This window comes from Passer domesticus, chromosome 1 (genome assembly GCF_036417665.1).
Source record: "Passer domesticus isolate bPasDom1 chromosome 1, bPasDom1.hap1, whole genome shotgun sequence".
Lineage (NCBI taxonomy): Eukaryota > Metazoa > Chordata > Aves > Passeriformes > Passeridae > Passer > Passer domesticus.
This window is the reverse complement of record NC_087474.1, coordinates 22,979,596-23,000,475: the sequence shown is the minus strand read 5'-3', so window position 1 is coordinate 23,000,475 and position 20,880 is coordinate 22,979,596. Positions and strand designations below refer to the sequence as shown.

Sequence of the window (20,880 nt, the reverse complement as noted above, 5' to 3'; positions counted from 1 at the left end):
CTGAAAAAACAAAAAATCTTTCTACCTTTTGTGGAGAAGTAGTCCTTAACATCAGCTATGTGAAATAGCCCATCCTTCCCTGCCTTATAAGTAGTCTGTTGGTCCCATACAACCACATTTATTGTGGGTTTATTGGTTCAACTGTATCTGCTATTGTAATGCCAATTGCCATATGAGAGAGGCCATTTAACCTTCATTTTTGTCATTGTGATCCCAGTATGTATATCTTGGCCACAAAGAAAAAAGAAGCAACTATTATGGAAAAAGAGCAATCTTTAGCTGTTTTCAAAATAAGACATTATTATTTCTGTATTGCGCTTATGCCATTTCCAGTCTTATTTTTCTTATGAAGATGTCAATGTCTACAGTATATCCTGCTTGATTTGCTACAAAAAATCCCATAGTGGCAGACTGATTCAGAAGAGCTGAGGGTTTTTAACTTTGTGAAGTCTCTCTTTGACTTTTTAGTTACTTTCAGAAAATCTAAAAGTGAAGGTTAAGCAGAGTGAGTGAAGTCAGAATAGGATGGAGAATAAGGTTTAGATTTAATGTTGACTGGGACCTCAGAAGTAATTTATTATTCTATCCCTCTTTTCTAGTACAGCACAAATGTAAAACAGTTGAAAGGTCTCCCAGTATAGTTTAGAAGTGATGAAAAGTTTTACCAGAGCTTGCTGATTCACTGTTCTGAAAAAAATTCAACCAAAATTTCTGATAGATAGATAGATAGATAGATAGATAGATAGATAGATAGATAGATGGATGTGTGATTTGTGCTCTTGAAATATCTATGGAAGTTATACACTTACATACTTATTTCAAAAAATTAACAGGAAAAATAAAGACTATTAAAGTTTCAAAGTGTCAGTCCCTGATTTTACTGTAGCAGAGTGGAAATGAGTGATCTGGGCACACTGGAGACCAAGGAGTCTGTGATCCAGGGATGTCCACAGGGTAACCACTGAACTCATTACCAGCCTGGGTCTGCCCTCCCTCTTCCTGCAGGCTCTCAGCACATCCCACAAGGAGCTCTCTGTGAAGCCAGGGTCAAGGGCAGGTTACTTTATGCTGAGATCAGATTACCAGAAATAACTGAGAGGAGATGCTGAACTACTTGGTATCACTGATCATAAGGATCAGGGGCAAAATTTTCTGCCCTGAGACAGCAACAGTTACCTGTTCCCTGTGGGTAGAGTACCACGGGGTCCCTGCAGTCTGGTGGAGGCAAGAGATGCCCTAGGTTTTCCTCAAAAAGAGCCTTACACCCCTGCTCACAGACAAGCCTGAAGCATTAGTCCATGGAGCATATTCCTTAGGGAAACTGTGTGCTCCCATAGGTCCCATGTGTCCTAGACATACTAGAGTTTATCCCAACTGGCAAAAGAGCTTGGCAGTTGTCAGGACAGAGATGTGGTTATTTATAGGGGACAATTTGTCCACCCCATTTAAACTTCCAGTACGAAAATAATATTTAGTGTTCCCTGGAAACCCTGAATTTGCCCACATCAGTGTCAAAACATCCAGTGCATCCTAGAACTGACCCCTGCCTGCCTGAAGTATCCATGCAGGCTCCAAAGCATGTAGAGCTGCTTAATAGATCTTTCTTGAAAATATTCAAAATATTTTCCAAGATGTGACTGCCAAGGAACTGCCCATTATAAGATACAATAAAGCTAGAAAGCTACACTTTATCATCATTTATGTGTTTGACATTTTTATTTGGAATGTCTGTTTAATTTGACTGCTTTCACCTACAATAGCTTTGTTTTTGCAGGTCAATTTTTTCTTTTTGCTGAATATTGTCCGAGTTTTGGTGACAAAGCTGAGGGATACCCACCGTGCTGAGTCCAACATGTATATGAAAGCTGTCAGAGCTACTTTAATCCTGGTGCCCTTACTGGGAATTCAGTTTGTTATTATTCCCTGGAGACCAGAAAACCGAGTTGCTGGAGAAATCTATGATTACATCATGCACATACTAATGCATTACCAGGTATGGAGCAGCTTCAGTGTAGTTGAATTGTTTGATGTTAAGCTAATTTTCTCGAAGATACTGTTGCCAGGGGTTTTGCCCTGAAGCTGAAATAACTGGGTTTGCAGTTATTTTCCAGCCATTTCACAGTATTGGATTATCTGCATTTACACAAGCAGCACCACTGTGTAAAGAACAGAGACAAGACAGAGGAAACAATGTAATAAGTCACCAAAATTATCAGTTCACACTATATCTAAACTATGGAGAGAAAACTGAGTTCACAGACGGCTTTTATGTTCCACCACTACTTCTGTTGAAGTGCTCAAATTGACTAAAACTAGTGCTGTGACCTTAATATTAAAATAAGCAGTCTTAGCAGACTGTTGTTCAGAGGGAATGCCAACACACAAAAGAAAAACCAGAGAACACTAAGCTTCATTTAGGAGTTATAATTCCATTATTAGGGAGTTTAAATTATCAGACTGACATTTTGATTTCAAAAACACTCTGAAAAAAAACCCCATCATTCAGTAAGTCTAGTTTTTGGGGTGTTTTTAAACAAAATAAGCCAAACCAAAATGCATTTAAATGCTGGGCTATCTGGTTCACTGACTGAAATATATCCAGACCTATATTGACTAGGAAAGGCAGCTTTTCAATGCCTTTGTGAGTAGTGGTCAACATGAGTGAATATGGTGACCAACTTCTTGCTTCGATTTATATGGAAGGAGGAAGTGGAGAAATTATTTTAATGTTTTAATAAGAAGACAGCTTTAAAAATCAGTAGTGCTTTTTCCTTAAATGAAATTATAAATAAGGCTACCAAAATCTATGAACCCTGCCAGATTATATAGCCTGCTTATCATCCTTATCCCTTCAAAACTGTGGGTGCTCCTGCTGCTGCATGGATAGAATAACTAAAGTTAGTTATAGGTCTGCTTTTGAAGTGTATGACATCTTATATTACAGTTCTGCTTAAAAGGAATGACAGCTTTGTTTCTTCTATTGTTGCCTGTATTGTTACTTTTTCATTTACAAGAGTTATAAAGGAATATCTCCAAATTAGTTTTTTGGTGACAAGTTATTTGATTGCAATTCTAACAAGTTAGGATAAGACAGAGTGTTAGAATAGTCACTTTATTCTTAAAATATCTTTTAAATTTCATGCAGCTGGAGCATTGCAAAACCGGTTATAATTGTCTTAATTAAAAATTCTAATTGTGATCATTATGTAACAGAAAATCACCAAACTTAGGTTAAAATGGAGGCTGCACTGATGAAGGGGGTTGGGTGAGGGAGGGATCCAAGGCAGGAAGGTTTCATCCCTGATGGGTTCCTTCTGCTCACACAGAAGAACTCTTGACACCTCTGCAGTATAATCTCTGTGTGCTGGCTGCTAAAATTTGGCCTTTTTTGAAGGGCTGTGCAGTTGTCCTGCTGGCTGCAGCCAACTGCAATCCTCCCTTTCCCACTTAGACTGGATTTTTAACCAGTAACCTAAAATAAACATTCTTAATATTTTCACTAACTTCTTTTGTATGCATATTTAAGATCGGTCGCCAGCTGTATAATCACTCCTCTGGTGTCCATTTTCTTCTAGGGCTGGTTCTCTAATTAGCAGATACTGTATTAGCTTGTGTAATGGCTGTGTTTCCCCTCTAGCTGTTGTGCTCCCATGACCCACAGCACAGCCAGCCTGTGCAGACACCAGCCAGAGTCTCTGGGGTTTTGCAGCTCATATTCAGTCATATACAAGCAGGCATCCTGGGAAAAATTACCCATCTTTTTTTGGTGCAAAATGTTATACAGTCTTCATTTCTGCACTGCTTAAAAGAGAAAGTTTTATGCCTTTTCTATAACAGAGAGGCAGGTTTTCACAGTACATGATTTCTTTAAGCAAACATGAAGGATTGATGTGTTAGTTATATAATTAATGTATGCAGAAATGGTGCAAACAAGCACTGCAGTCTATTGTAAAACTCAGAGGATGGAAGATAAGAAAGAATTTGTTCACAAGACAACCCCATGTAATGGTATTTCTTTTAGAGAATGGTTTTCCAGGTTGAAAAACAGCACACCAGTATTTTATATTATTTTATTTTACTTTATTTTATTTGTCAACAAGCTGGGTTTACTCTGCTGAAGTCACTTCTGAATAACAGCAGAAGTCTGGTTTTCATCTGACCCACTCTTTTTGTGATGGTGTCATCACTGGTCACCAGTTTAAGCAGAAGCTGGTTTTCAAATGTGGTTATGAGCAATTCACAAACACTGAATGTCTACTGCATGTGTCTTTCACACAACAGGCCAGATTCTTCTTAACACATCTAAAGAACAGATACCTAAATGATAAAAAAATGGAAGGCTGGCTTTTGTGCCGCAAATGGGAATGCACACACTTTTCCTGACCAGCTAGTCAATTTCCCATTAATCCTCTAAATGTGAAGGTTCATATATCTTCTTACCATCACCAATATCAGCTCTTTAGTCTCCAGAATGCTGAAATTAAAAGTACACCAGGCAAGAGAAAGACATTTCAGACATTACATTGTGGTTTAAGCCCAGCTGGCAACTCAGCCCCACAGAGCCACTCACTCACTCCCTGCACTGGCATGAAGGAGAGAACTGGAAGGGTAGAAGTGAAAACAGGGAAAACTTATAAGTTGAGATAAAGACAGTTTAGTAGACAAAGCAAAAGCCACACATGCAAGCATAGCAAAATACAGAATTCATTCTCACCTTCTCATGGCCAGGCAGTTGTTCAGCCATCCTCAGGGAAGTTGGGCTGCAACACACGTAAAAATTTACCTGGGACCAAAAAAAGCCAGCAATCCTAACATCCCTCTTTTTCTTCTTCTCCCACTTTATATGCTGATCATGATGCCATATGATCTGGGATAATCCTTGGATCAGCTGGGTTCAGTGCTCCTGACTGTGTCCCCTCCCAATTCCTTGTGCACTCCTAGCCCACTCAAGGTGGTGTGAGATGAAAAGCAGCAAAGGCCTTGACTTTTGGAGGCCCTGCTCAGCCATAGCCAAAACATCTCTGCATTATCAACACTGTATCCAGCACACATCCACAGCAGAACCCCATACCAGCTACAGTGAAGAAAACTGACCTCTACCCTACACAAAACCACAAAACCAGCACATCTCATTTGGAATTATGTGCATGGATTGGGGTGCTGTAGATGCATTGATGAACACACGCAGCTATCTTATTTCACAGAGCTCCTAAATTAGGACCACAAAGCAAACATTTGCACTCCACAAGAGCCAGTGAGTTGCAGATCTACCTTAAAGGATCTGCTTTTCAAAACTTGTTTGATGATGCTGAAATCACATGAAAGATGCAAATCCCCTCAGCCCGTAAAGCATTAGGGCACTGGATATGCCAGCTCCTTGCTCCTTTTCATACCTCTGGTATGAAAACACATCTGTCAAATGCCTGAAAACCCCATCATGCTGTCCAGTGAAGACAAAATGATACACCTGGGCAAAGGGAATGCCTCCTGTGAGGGAGTGGCACAGCAACAGCCCTCACTCCTACGTGTAGCTGCAGTCAGGTCTCCATTCCAGGATAGAGCAAGAGAGGTGTGGCTTGTGCCTGATGACCTGGCAGGGACTCCTGCACCTCTGCTGGTGCTGGAGCTGGAGCTGATGCTTCCTTCATCCTTGGGACCACTGACAACCTTTTGAGAAGCCCCAGGCTGTAAAGAGATTGGGGTGCTGTGTTTCCATCAGAGGTTCTGCTACCGAAGACCACCACCCCAGCTTCTCATTTCTGACATTGGTCCACAGCAAACACCTCACAGGAAAAAAGGAAGAGTAGGAAATTAACTGTATGATGCATCAGTTAGTCCCATATATAGACACAGTCCTCACAGAGCTCTCAAACCAGCCTGGGGATGAATAAGCCTCAGCTTTCAAGCTCTTTACACCAACTGTCCATTCTATCTCCAGCACCTTCAAGGCAGGTTTCTAGAGGTTGTCAGGTTACATAAAATGGCACTGTCACTGTGGAGGTCTGTGAGGGAGGGGTGGAGGAACAGCCCCTGAATCAACAGCAGTACACAAGCAGCTAAAGCTGCTCTTAATACCTTGGTGACTGAGGCTCTAAATGTGTAAGTCTACCTCTAAGGAGAAATTAAAATGTGATTCAACATAAGAGCCTTGGTTTTTATTGGCAAATGAAAAGGATTTTTTTCTGCTGAACAAAAAATAATCACTGTCTTTCTCTCTACAAGTGAGATCCCTTGTGTGCCACTCAGCAGCTTCCAAGCAGCACTCTCAGGACTGCAGCACCCACCCTGCCAGGCAGGAGGATGCAGCTCAGAGGTGCCTGGTCTGGTAGAAGGATATGTTGAATATTTTAGACCTGGGTTTGGACTGCATATATATCCACACTGCCTCCAAGTTTTACATTCCACTCTCTATGCAGCCTTATACAGAACAAAATTAACCCATTTAAAAGTAGCCTGTTAAAAATAGTAAGAAATTTCAATTTATTTTAGAAGGTATTCATTCCATCTGTTTCTCAGTTTAAAAGGAAGTAAATATCCTCTATAATGCCAAACCAGGCAGAAGTATTTTCTCCTTCTGTTCAGCCTTAAGGTTATAGGACTGCTTTTGACAACATAAGCATTTTTTCTTTATCTTCTTTTTTTTCTCTTTGAATTATTAGTAGTTTAAAAACTTTTCAATATTTTAAGCCAATTAAGGTTAGGGTAAATATATTTTGTAAGCTGAATATAATAACGTGGCAATTTTATATGAAGATTTCATTCAAAAAATGACAGTAATGAAATCCCCATAGGGAAAGGAGAAGCAAAGTATGAGCTTTGGCTGATGGGATGTCTCTATAATTTTGTAGCAGGTGGGCTGCTGTCTTCAGCCCTCTCATGACAATCTCCCCACCTCAGTGGCAGCAGAAACTGCACAGACACATTCTTTCCTTTGATTATTTTTTTTTCATGCAACATAAATTAACAATTCATAACGCAGTCATTTGCCTCAGAGATGCTGCATGGGTGTGCTGTGAATGAAGGTGGTGAGAAAAGCACTGCTGTTTTTCTCAAAGCTTTTTATCTTTGCCAAAATGAGAGAGGTGGGAATGGGATGTACTTCTACAAACAACCTCAGCCATGCTTTTCTTTTCTTTTTTTTTTTTTTTACTGTCCATTCAGCTCCAGAAGTGAGAAGTGAATGGACATGGAGCAAAGTTCACACAGAGGATCAAAAACTGATTTTTATACTATGACTACCTGTATATTATCTTCTAATATCTATAATGAATATATAAACTGACTAAAATCTCAACAGCTACACAGTGTATGGTTGATTAGGGCAGGAGCTAGGGCCCTGGACATGGTCAGGAACAGCAGGAATAAGTGCTCCTATATATGCTTTCTTGGTTTAATGGAGACATAAGCTCAAATAAAAAAGTAAAAAGAGGTTTGAAAACCTATGTAAATTTGCAGTATCTGCATTGGTATTTGTTATTTGTCCATTTCTGACCTGAGCAAATTACTCAAACTTCTCTTCAAGACATTCATGTCTTCTAGGAGAATGGGATACAAATTAAATACCTGCCAAGCAAAGAATTTACTTAGATCAGTACAGTCTACTGGTCTACTTAAACACTGTAAAAAACTCAATAGTGTTAATAAAGTAAGGTATGTGAAGGTCTGAGAGCTGCTGTCTCTGGACAATCCCTATGACATGATTCAGCTGAAAGCCACAGTCATTTGTTCTTCACATAGTTTCAGAAATACAGAATTTCAGAAGAAATCATTAAAGGCCCTCATCCTAAAATAAATATATTCTTCATTTCCACTTTCAACACCACAGCCAACATTATCTAGCTGGGAGCAGACAATATATCACACATTAGTTTAACAACTCCACACAGTGGCAGAGAGATATAATTGACTTAGACATCTCATCCTCAGCAAGAGTTGTATCCTGAGCAAAAACCAGCAGCAGTTAGAATTTGGAAAATATGCATCAAAGAGATATGAGAAATAACCCATGGGCCTTAAGTTAAATAATTAACCTACATGTAGTCTGTCACATGTTTTAATAGAAGCACTGTAGAATTATGGTCATCCCAAGCCCTCCTGGCTCCAGAGAGACAAAGCTGTGTCTGCTGCTGATATCTCTGCAGCTTTACAGCTGAAGATAACAATAGCCCTCTGGACTATGGGCAAAACTTTATATATAAAAAGAAGAAATAGAAAGAAGTAGAAATAGAAACAATAGAAACAGAAAGAGAAATAGAAATAATAGAAAGATAGATGGCAGAGTCCAGAGGGCCATGGCAGGTGGAAGAAAAGCAATGGGATATACATGGAACAGACTACAGAAAATTATTTCTTCAGCCAGAACATGTACAACATGCATGGTCTCAAAATAACAAGAAGCCAGGTGTGCTTTCAGCTCACTCTGAACTAGAGTGAGAAACTGAAAGGGATATGAGGCCCCACTCCACCTTCCTCTTTAGCTTTTCCATCTGAAGTCGACAAGAGAAAACATTAGTTAAGGGAACTACTCTCTTGAATAGCAGAAAAGTGGAGCAATTGCAGGATGGAACAGAAGAATTCCAATACCATGCAGGAATTGAAATGGAAAATGGCTTCACTTCAATAGTTCAGGTTCAATTTCTGTCTTTAGGTGAACTGAGGTTCCCACATTCCCTCTAAACACTCTCACTGAAGAGCAAACTTGAAAAAAATTTCCCTGCTTCCTTCTCTTCCCTGCCTTCTTTCTCTCCCCATGCTGTCTTCTGATTTCCCATGCCTCATGTAGCCTATCCCTGAGCATCCCTGCTCCCAGGAGATCCAGATCCATCTGGTTTGCCATTGTGGCTGACTGCTGCTAGCCACATTTAGCAGAATAGCAGACCTCAGCTGCAAGGGTGCCCAGTGCAGTTCAAGAGCAGAGGCTGTGCCCAGCTGAGCACAGCACAAACAGCATCGGTACAGGCTGCGAGGAACCGGCGCATTTTCTACCTTTGCAAAAATTTTGATTTAGGAGCTTCCAGTCTGGCAAAGTCCTGCTTTAGATCTGTAAGTTTTTGTTTGAATTTGTGGAGCTTCTCAGCCCAAAACTTATGGACAAGGTATTGCGTATTGCTTACCACATTGTGGATTTGAGTTTTCTGAAAATACTCACTGCTTTGCCAAAATATGAAAGGAAACATTTCTTTCTCATGATGTCTACACTTCATCTTCCTCCTATGTGCTGTTTCATGTTGATATTTGAATTTATGTCAAATTACAATATCTGCATCAGAGAAAATCTATTAGAGAAAAATAATTGTCATTATTCAAGTGGTCAGCACTTGTCCAAACCAGCCTGTGTATCTCTATGTAAGCATTTTGTTTAAAAGTTATTCCTTATCATGTTTATGGCACAAAATATACATCTGAGAGTCCAAGATATTTCGCAAAACATTATCTACAATTCAACTGGTAATCATTTAAATGAAGGTTTTATAGAAAAGATACAGCTGTAAAGCTCTTCAAAGCAGCCCTTGGGAACATAAACTGCATTGCAGTTTTCCCCTCAATTTCACAAAGCACCATAAGTTTAGTTTATAATAACTGCCTTAAGTAATTCAAAATTAAGGCATTTGGCTCCCAGTGATGCTATGTAATGCTGTTTTAATAAGAGCAAGTGCAGTTAGGACATGGACCAGTGTAACCACATAATCCTGAATGGCAGGCTCTCTGTGCAAGAATTTTCTCTCTTATTAATTTCACACTGTGCCATCTCATATTCCTGCCTTGGCCTTGTTTAATCTTATAGCAGTAGTGAAATGCTATATGAACAACTCTCGTGATGATGAAATTATCTTAAAGCCATTTATGACCAAGCTATGATGTGCAGTGTCTCTTTTTTTCTGCCTCCCTACTCTCTAACTCATGCTGTGGCAGTTTTTTTCCTTTTTCTGGCCACTTACACCTCTTCTCATATCCTCTCCATCCATTGTGATGCCCAATATACCAGTTCCCTTATCCTGACATACAGTTCCATTTACAGCCTTCCTGAGACAGCTGGATTCTCAGTGTCTGGCCCTTTGGACTGGATAGTTACACTCTGATGAGTGAGTGGCAACATACAGGAAAAAATTCCTCTACCATTCCTTCAGCAAAATCTGTGGTAGTGTGGTTCTCCTCTGTAAGCAAAATACATACCTACCTTTTATTTTCCTTCTCTCCATCTCTTATATATAAATAAATTCATAGCCATAACAGAAAATCTATAAAATATAGTAATACAGGGGAGGGAAACAGAAAAACATTATGAAAAGACAAAAAAAATCCATTTAATAGCATACCTGTGAAAGATGGGGAGTGTTTGTGATGCAGAGGAAGTGGATTAATGTTTTTGTCTTGTATCCATCAAGTCCAAATTTCCAAAACACGACCAAATATATATATATTGATCCCTAAACTCTTTTCTTTTCCTTCTTTTAGGGCTTACTTGTGGCTACCATATTCTGCTTCTTCAATGGTGAGGTAAGTACATGAAATGCAGAAAATGAGCAGAATTTGTAAAATAGTCATCCTGCTGTTCATAAGTGCAGATGTGAAGCATGTCACAATACAGACTTTAAAACCACACCAAGTTGCTTTTACTCTCTACACACAAGCAGTGGCGTGCATTTCTGTCAGCTCTGTGCAGAGTGTGATTGGAATTTCCCTGAGCAGGTTAATCAGGTCTGTTACCATTACAAAGCAGATGGCATCTAGTGAGGTACAGGCATGCCACTCTTGCCCTACTACCTGCAAGTTTGAGATGGAGGTCTAAGTGAAGGAGAAAAATGCTTTACACCCCTTCCTGCGCCAGAACAGCAGGAAGGACCACAATACTCAATAAGAAGCAGGGAAGACATTCAGAGATCTGTCTGAAGAATGAAGTGGGGAGCTCAGGCCAGAGCCATGGGAAATCCATCCCTGGCAGCACTGTCAGAGGTGGAGGAGTACAATTGCTTGAGCTCCTTTAAGGATTAGCACTGGCCTTTTTACAGTCAATGTTTCTTGTGTAGCAATTGAGAAATAAAAACCCTTGAGGCAAAGATCTCTCCCAGTCTCTTACCGCTGGATCATATATATGAATATGCATCTACAGTGGGTTTTAGATCCACTTTACTACTTCTTCTTTTTTACAAAAAAATAGCAGGTTAAAATATGTCAAGAACTATTTAAATTCCTGCGGCAACCCATTTTACAAAGATGGTTGTCAGAAAAAAGCTTTTTCAACACATCAAGAGCATTCAACTGTAGTGAAATAAAACACCATATATTTTAGCCAAAATAGGAAGTCCATTAAAAAGTTAATTTTTGGTGAACTAGAACTAGATACAGAACAAACTTTGTGATGCTAATACTCAGTAAGTAAACCTAGAGAAACATTTGTGCTCCTATTTATATTATTAGAAACCAACAAATATTATATTATTAGAATATATAATATTAATATATTAATATACTACCTATTAGTATATTATATTATTAGAAACCAGCAAATTTCATGTAATGACGTGACCACACTGATGTTTTGATAGAGACTAGAAGCAGGCTATCCTATTGGTAAAGGTGTTTCTGGCTGCTTTGATAACATTCAGGATAGCAGAGTATTAAATTCTGCCACCATTTGTCAACATCTCTGGATATTTGCCTCTGGTTGGCTCCCTGGTAAATGTACAGAGAAAATGAAGAATAAAAAAGATGAGAGGCCTCAGCTGCAGCTCTACAGCATGGCTCCTCAGGAAGCATGGCAGAGAATGGCAAAATGTGAGCAGCTAATTACATCAGAGCCTCACACAAAGTGAGATCACGCTACAGAAGTTCACGGTTTCATGCATCCAACTAAACAAAGTTGAAGACATGTACAACTCTTTTCCTAACACATTTCTGTCCCCAGTATCTGCAGGCTACTATCACCTTTCTCCTTCTGCTTTGCTGTCATCACTCTGACACAGCTGAATATCCATGCCCTGGAAACAAAGACAAACTTCTGATACTCCCTAGTGTGGAGGAGCTACTGTAAAGAAAGTAGAGACCAGTCAGGCAGTTTTTGAAGCATCCACTGCCTGTAGGAGTGTCTGCATCACAGTGTACAAGTGTCTCCTCACTGGCCTGCAAACAATGTGTTACCCCAAAATCCTGGTCTTGAACTTTGCCTTCTTCACTCCCCCCAGTGTCCCCTGCATTTTTTTCAGATTAGATTTTGCAAAACAAATTGTCTTCATGTTTTATAGCTTTAATGCAAGAGGTTGATTCTCCATCTCTAATGAGAACATCCAGATTTGTCTAGATTAAAGGTTGTAGCAATGTTAAAAATGAGGAAAGGTCACAATAAAATGCACTGAAAACATAAATTATCTTAAAGTATATTAGTTTCTTAGTTTCATCAATTAGCTCTAATACCAAAGTACTTTTGGCAAAGCTACAATGTCAGAAGAGCATGCCCACCTTTACAACCCCAGGAATACAATTCTCAAAGTATGCACTAAGGAATACATCTGAAGCATCTGCTTGCCAATATGCATGATTGATGACTCCTTGATGGAGAAGCTGATCAGAAACATGGATCAAAGTCAGGCATTAAAAACTGTGAGGAGGCAGGTTTCTCAGACTTGCTAGAGTGATTTTATTGGGGCTTGGGTACTTTTTACCATTACACCCATTTTCAAAATCATTGCATCTGCTTCAGATTTGCAGATTGTCAATGGCAGGAGTGCTGGAAAACCCTCTCATTATTTTCTTCTAGGAAATTTTATTTGGGGATGTTTTTTCTAGAATATCCCATTAAGGTGAGTAGTGTCACATAAACACCCAGCAAAATTCATGCACTAGATGAGCTGGGCTGGACTGGGATGTGCTGGGCCAGGAGAGGATGAAAGGATTGTGATCCTTTCCCCCCATTTATTTCCGCAGTTACACAATCTGTAGATATATAAGGCACAAAACTTATTAAAAACCAGCAACAGTCTAATGCCAAGCTGGTATCATGGCCTTCCAAAGGAAGAACTAATCTGAGTTTGACCAAGAAAATTGAACTAATTTCCCTCATTCCTGGTGTATGCAGAAGTACACAGACCAAAGACAATCTGGTCTTCAGTCATGATATAAGATTGTTTCCAAGCTGCTGCATACATCTGCTGCCATAGAAGCTAAAATTATTTCTCATGAGAAAATTCAGTGTGGGGCAAGGAGATTAATTTTAGTACTGCAGAAGCTTGGCTAATCTGGGATTTACTTCTTCCTACTGAAACATTTAACTTCAAGACTGAAATACATGAAGCTCAGCCAGGACAAACAATGCTAAACTCAGAACCACTTTAGTGTGTTTTACAATGCATTCATCACTACTGCTTCACTAACCTCACTTTAGTACCATGAGCCCATCTATAGAAAGAAATCTAAAAATAATCATAAAAAGCTGTAGTAATGTCTGCATTCATCTGGAAGAACACATAAACAATGTTTGGTTTTTTATTTTCAAAATGAAAAATCTTCTTGTACCTTTTCATATAAAATCTTTGTGTCCAGTAGAACTGCAGTTTCTCTGTCCAACAGCAACAGTTTTGTACAGATGATATAAGGTCTCTGCAATAGTCTGCTTACCAGACCACATATTCAAGCCTGGGACTGCTCCTAGACTGCAAGGCTGGACAATGGAATGGAAAGTCTATTTGGGAAAAAAACAGCCATGTATCTTATGAGCCAATGAGGTGTGAATGGCTAATAGAGAATGGAAAAAACTTTAAAGTCTTGAAGACCAGAGTAAATAAACTTGGGCTCTTCATTGCTTCAGTCTTTGCCTTCATTTATCTGCCATCACAGTGGAAAGCATGGCAGGCATCACCGTGTGCCTCATGGTCCCCAGGTGCCTCCTCAGTCGTTAATATGTCGTGGCTGTGCATGTGATTTTCAGTAATGCTGCTTACATATTTAAAATCCATGCCTGAATGGTTTTAGTTGGCACTGAGTTATGATCATCTGAGATTCTTGGAATCGTGGCAGAAAACTAGATTAGCAAATTCTACTCAAATGCAGCAACTTGTACAATCCATTATCCATTTGTGGCCAGACCCTTGAACAAACAAGCAGTTCAGCAGAGAGCAAAAAAAAAGACACTTTGACCTTGTGCTCTCACTGCTCTGTGGAGCCTTTTAGACTTTTATAATGGCACTTCTGATCATGTGCTGAGCTGAAAGGGATGTGGCTGTTGTCTACCCACCATACATACAGTGTAAGCATCACTCCCTCTGAAGAAAATAAACTCCTCATGACAGGCTCTGTAAGACTCAGAGACATTGCTCTTCCCTCTCCAGTTAACCACACTATAATCTCCTCACCTATGGCAGACTCCAGTTCAGCTGAGAGCAGCTGGGGTGCTTATCAGGAGCTTCTCACCTGCACAGCAGCTCTTCTCCCCATACAAGAGCGATCAAAGGGGATGTGGGGTCTGTGGAGAGGGCAGAGAAAGGAGAGGACTAGGAAAGGAACAGAAATTCTCTAAGAGCAGGCTCTTGCTGCCTTCGCTAGAGATGCTGACATGGATCTGAATGGATGAAGTGCTGTGAAATGCAAACATGGTCAGCTTGGGGCAGAGGTGAAGGCCAGAAGTGCACAGTGGGTGGTGACCGTGGTGCAGTGGGGGAGAGGCGGCTGCAGACAGACAGAGCCACTGTGCACACACAAGGTTTCTGCATTATCCTCCTTTTGTCTGCCCTAGATGCCCCCACCCCCGTGAGATATGGGGAAAGTCATTGTCCTAGTACTTCTGAACACTTCTTCTTCCAGTCCCTCCCTATATATTCTAGGGTAACAAAGTTAAAATATTCATACTGTAACATCAAAAGGCAATTTTAAAGTGACTAAAATCTTTACAAAGTTTAGCTTGTGTAATATTTCAGTATCAAGTGCTGCCACTGCATTACTCTTTGACCCAGTAATTCTTTCTCAATAATAAACTTGGCTGATAGTGTGATAAAACATCCCCACATTCACTTATTTCACTTTAATTCTCAACATTGGCATAGTAAACATTCCTCACAGCCCAAGCAATTAAAGTTCCATTATGACCATATGTCTTTCCTGTGCTTGATATCTAATTAACCTCCACAGAGCCATTTGGTTTTTTCCTTTATATGTTAGGAGAAGGTGAATAGCAATACATTCTCCAAATGACTAACAGTGCCCACCTCAGCAGGACCACAGAAACTTGTAGACTCCTGTCATCACAGTGCCTTGCTTGCACCTTGCACCCTGGAGAGGGTCATTTACATCAGATTATTGTGCCAAACTGCTATTCTTGCTTTGTGTTCAAATTTAAACAAAAAGAGCCAGGATTTTCCCACTTTCTGCTCATGTCACAGCACTATCAAGAGCTGCCATGCATGGACATGCAGCTGGAGAAATCCTTCTTATTCCCAGGCAGGAAGGACTCAATAGTTTAAATCATTTTCCAGTACCATGTATAACACTACTCTTAATGTAAACATTGAATAAAATATTTTATTCTTAGCAGATGACTGTTCAAAGTTTGAAACCCTCTGCCATGCAGAGGGCTATGACCCTTCTATATTTTGAGAGCACAGAACCTGTTCTTAAATTACCAGAATAAAATCTCTGTTTAGCTGTCTTGATCCTCCGACTCTTTCTACAAAATTAGTCCTGGCAAGCTCATGAAGTGTACTTACACTTTGCCATTCATGGCATTTCTCATTACTCAAAGCTGAGCTTCTTCAGGAATCAAAATTCATTAGGCTTTTTAGAAGCAATAATCCAGCTGAAGCATCAGCTTTTCCTTTTCCTTTTCCTTTTTCCCCTTTTCCTTTTCCTTTTCCTTTTTTCCTTTTCCTTTTCCTTTTTTCCTTTTCCTTTTCCTTTTCCTTTTCCTTTTCCTTTTCCTTTTCCTTTTCCTTTTCCTTTTCCTTTTCCTTTTCCTTTTCCTTTTCCTTTCCTTCCTGTCACAGGAGTTTATATTATGCCTCACCCTAACAGTGTGTTTCCCTGGCAGGTCCAAGGAGCTCTGAAGAGGCAATGGACACAGTACAAAACCCAGTGGGGCCAAAGGCGCCGAGAGCACTGTTCCACGCGATCTACCTCCTACACGGCCACGTCAATCACTGAGGTCCCTGTGTACCTGTACCATCACGATGCCAACAATGAACAGTTAAATGGAAGATACGTAGAGGACTCTGAACTGGTTGCATTAAAATCTGGAGACACGTCTGCCTAGCTCAGCGCCAGCCACTGCAAACACATCGTTCATGTTCTGCTTGTGAAAAACACTGGGGAGAAGGGTGGGAGTGTGGAAGACCAAGATGCTGTGTCAGAGTGAAGGCCCAGGCAGAAGGACACATCCTATTCAAACCACATCAACTTCTGGCAGAAATGATGTAGGGGGAGTGTGATGCAGACCTGGAATAGCATTTCTTCCTGTGCACTGCAGCAGGGAGTAAACATGGACCTGCCCATCAGGTTGTGAATATCCACATCTCCTGATACCTGTATGAAGTGACCATCTGACATTTGCAACAGCCCCAGGTAGCCAACAGCAAATAGGAAAGAAAGAACCAGTATGTGGCAATTGGAAACTTTCAGCACTTTTTGCTTTTGGTACTTTTCCTTAACACTAGATTTCAAACCATCAACTTTCACAAAGTGTAACTGACTTGGAGTCCTTTATTTTTCCCTTATAATGAGCTTGATGACTGCTTAAAAGATTTTGCACATTGCGAGAAAAATCAACTATATGAACAGCAGAAAATCATTCCAAAGTATTGAAATCTTGATGCTTTCCAAAGAATGCCACAAAATAATACCATCCCCAAAGGACACCCCAAAATATTACCACCCCATCAGCAGGGGCATAAAGCAAATTAAGGTGAAATAGTCATTGCATACCAAGATCTCAAACACCCTCAGAGAAACAAATTAATTATTCACCCTTAATGACACAAGTCCTGAAGGCATCTCAAAATAGATTTCATTTAACAATACTGGTAGTTCAAGAATATTTATTTATAGGAAAAATTGTCACCCTATTACTCTGCCCAGAAACTTATCATTAAGACACAATTCTCTCATTCTGAATAAGCTGTGAAATTTGTTTGGGGACTATGTTTTATTGAATAGGCATTCTGAGTTGAGTGCTATGTGAATGCTTGTCTCTGTTGTAAATTTGTGATCATGGCAGGAAATGTTCCCATGAAAGAAATCAGGAACCAATATCTTAACACAGGAAGCATCTACTTTTAGAATCTGGTTGCTCTCCTGAGTTTCTAATCATTACATAGTCTTGCCAAATGCCTTTATGATCTATTTCTGCTTCTATTGAAATTAGCACACAAATCCCTGTTAACTTGGAAGAATAATGGACAACTCTCTTCAATGTTCAGGAATGAGTTACGCAATGCAGTTCAGTGTAGACTTCAAAAACATGAGGCCATTTCCTCCACAGTGATTTGGAACCATTTTTAAATATTGTATCCAGCCAGGCTGACTTTCCTTCCCTGACACAACCAGACTCTAAGCTTTACCCTCAATCTGTAGATTTTAAATGAAGAAAAAATGTATGTGTCTAGCTACACGGTCATCATCTCACTGGAAAAGTCCCTTCCAGGAATGAGTTCATGAGGCAGAGCTGTAAAGCCAGCACTATGAGGAGAGACCGGATTCGCCCTGTCCATACATGAGGCAATGCCTTGCAGGGAAGGAGGCTGCTCTGTTTTCACCAGCAGCACACCCACCAGCCGTGGCACGTTGCCCCCAGAATGAGGAGGAAGCTGCCAGCTCTGCCACTGTAGAACAAAAGAGGAGCTGGGGAACAAGAAGGAATTGTCTGCGGGCGGTGCAGATCATCATGTGGTCAATCCAGCAGAACACCCAGAAGAAACTATCATCATGTGTGTTTGTTCAAGCCACATACCTGTTTTTCAGACTTCAAGGAATACAAAGACAGTTATTTTTTCAAACAAGAGTATTTCTCATATTGCTATTTCTACTTTCACCAGTGAACAATAGGAATGGAGGAGCCAGTTGTTAAAGACAATAAAGTGGCTCTGCTATGAATCTGTATTATTCTGCATAGCTTTGGGGCACACTGCACTTCCCAGGAGGGCTTCAGAAGGCATTCCTGCTTTCTAAAGACACAAATGAGCTGATTGTAAAAGAAATGTGCATAATATAGAGAGTTTAATGATGAACATGTTGGTTTTAATAATGTAAAGTTTACAATATGTAAGTGCAAGTTGTTTCACAGTCAGTTCCTTTCGTGTGGATGTACAAAATGGAAATGCTTTACCATTATGCTGATTGTTCTCTTTCTTCTATAATGATATTTCCTTGCTCTGTTTAGTAGAGTGTTCTGAAAAGTCAGATCAGGATCTGAGGTTTAGGATATTATTTGCAGCTTCAGTGTGCTTGTGTCAGTCTTTATGGAAGCTTTGGTTTCAGCCAAGGGATGATGATTTCCAGCCACAAAAATATTGGTATAACATACGCAATGACTTTAGGGCTGTCATCACACTTGGGTTTTGTAGAAAAGGCTGAGTTTTAAAGGTACTTACTGAGTAATTTCTAATCAAAATATTTTCCAATGGGAAATGCTATTTTTCTTCATCTCAACATGGTTTGAAATGCCATAATTGCACACATAAGGTATATTTTATTCTCTGCTTTATAAATTGCACCATACACTAGTGACAGTAATACTGAGAATGCTGACACAACCTCAATAATTCCAATTATGACAGTAGGGTGGTGTGACTCAGATTTCACAAGAACAGCAGACACATGTAATTAATATATCAGTGTATCAAAAGGTATGGAAGGAGCTGACACTTGAATCAGTGGATTCAAGGTGTATTTTAAGAGGAAAGCAACTTCACATCTATCAGTTCTGCAGTATCTACTTCCTCTCAAACACCACACCCAACACATGAAAACCCAGTTTAGTGAGGATTTGCTCTTGCGGAAGGTTTTGTGTGGTTGCTCTGAGCAACCAAATCTATCAGGAAGATAGATTTAGTTGGATGCTGGTTGTTATTCTTTACGAGGTACAGAAACACAGCACAAATTAAAATATTTGTTGTGGCATGGGATGTTGAAAGTAAGACTTGATTTTTATTTTATTTACTTAATAAATATATTTTATCTGAAATAAAACAGCAACAAAAGTAGAACAGACAATTTTCTCTGTATTAAAATTGTTAGCAATAATGCTACCTTAATTAAAACACTACAGAGTGCTCTCACATAGCAAAATAACTCTGCTTTAGGATAAGAGCAAAAGTGGTGAATTCTGTTCTCTTCTCCCATTCTTTGCCAGCCTCAATAAACAAAATATGAGCTGACTTACAAAGATCTGAAACACTGAGAATGTGAAGGTACCTACATTTCCACTGCTAGGAATTTTTAAAATTTGTTGTGTCTTTGTGAATCTAAATACTGCTCAAAAATTTGAGGATTTGTAAACTGAAAGTCATTTGCGTCAATCCCAAGCCAATGAGAATCTGCAGTGTGAACATGTCCTCTCTGCCCTCTACACAACTTTTTATGTACTTCCAGATGGATCCCAAACCTGTATTTAGGAACCCCTTTACTGAGCATTCAGAGCATAATTGAGAAAATAAAGTAAATCTCAGCGTCACAAATACAGATCAGCAAGTTGCCCTCACCCTAATAAAGAACGTCTGTTTTTAACAGTGAAATCAAGTGCTGAGAAGGCTCCCATTGCTGAACATGTCTTACTGCTGCAAAGGAAGAATTGGGGTAAAATGACTAACCAGGTTGTGGTATTGTGAGCCTCACGAAACACAAATCAGCACAGTCAGCACTGGGGATGATTTAGACCCAGCTCACCTGCCTTTGCATAGGAACCATTTAGATGACCTGCTGAATCCCTGTCAAAACTTATTTTCCATTCTTTCATAGCAGCAAAGATGGGCACTGTGCTCTGCTGGAGCAGGAAGGTATTTAACTCTCCTTATACGGCATTTAAGATTTTCTTCCTAATCCAATTTCAGGACCTCACAAGACTATTTTTAAGAGAAACAATTATCTTCAGCCAATTTTTAAAGGACATCAGCATTGATTTTATGATTCTGGTCCCTTTTCTCACTGCAAGAAAAAGCAGTTTTGAGAAGTGGCCACACTACAGGAGGTTACTTTGTGTAATGTGCAATGTGTGCCCATGTGTGACTACGTGTAACTCTCCCACACCCAAGTGCTGGTGATGTTGGTTTGCACAATACGGTCAAAGAGATACAGCTCCTTCCCTCATATGCTTTGCATTTCTCTCTCCCTCAGTATCATTATCATAAGATGCATTTATTTCCCAATCTGTGCTTTCTACACATTTTCAGGAGAAACATTTTGCTTTTGCAATTTGCAACTTAATGTTGACTTGCTCTCGGTCCAAGATGTACTTACCAAAATCAGACTGGAAAATGTGCATTTTCATCCAAACCAGATTATAGAACTCAGGTGCTTGACCCAGACTGTTTTTGAAAACTACCCACTGGAATTCTGGAAATGGTAGGTACAGATTTAAAACTAAGTCAAGGTAAAAGTCTTAGCGCACAAACCAAGTATGTTCAGAAGCACAGTAACATTATCTTTTTTACTTTTGACAGAATACAACCCTGTTATTTAAACACATTTAAAAAATAAATAGAAAAAAAAATCTAAACAGATCTTGTGAAGTTGAAAATTATACAAAAGGCACCAAAAATCCCCAACCAACTGGAAAACCTAGATAGCATGCATGCATATGAATACGTGTACAGTAAATTATTATAGGAGCTGTGTTCAGGTAGAAAGTGACCCATCATCCCACAATGAACAAAATCTAAGTCATGAGTGGGAGACACTGCAGGTCAG

At 39.7% G+C, this 20,880-nt stretch overlaps 1 protein-coding gene across 3 annotated transcripts in view; it reads left to right on the top strand.

The window, feature by feature from the left end:
• Positions 1-20,360, top strand: part of CALCR (calcitonin receptor) — a 159,085-nt gene extending 138,725 nt beyond the window's left edge. For all 3 annotated transcript variants that reach the window (XM_064410244.1, XM_064410253.1, XM_064410260.1), the window contains 3 exons: positions 1,775-1,993; positions 10,456-10,497; positions 16,013-20,360. In XM_064410244.1, coding sequence (XP_064266314.1) covers positions 1,775-1,993; positions 10,456-10,497; positions 16,013-16,234 — 483 coding nt within the window. In that variant the 3' untranslated portion in view covers positions 16,235-20,360. The remainder of the gene's footprint in view (positions 1-1,774; positions 1,994-10,455; positions 10,498-16,012) is intronic.
• The last annotated feature ends 520 nt before the right edge of the window (positions 20,361-20,880 follow it).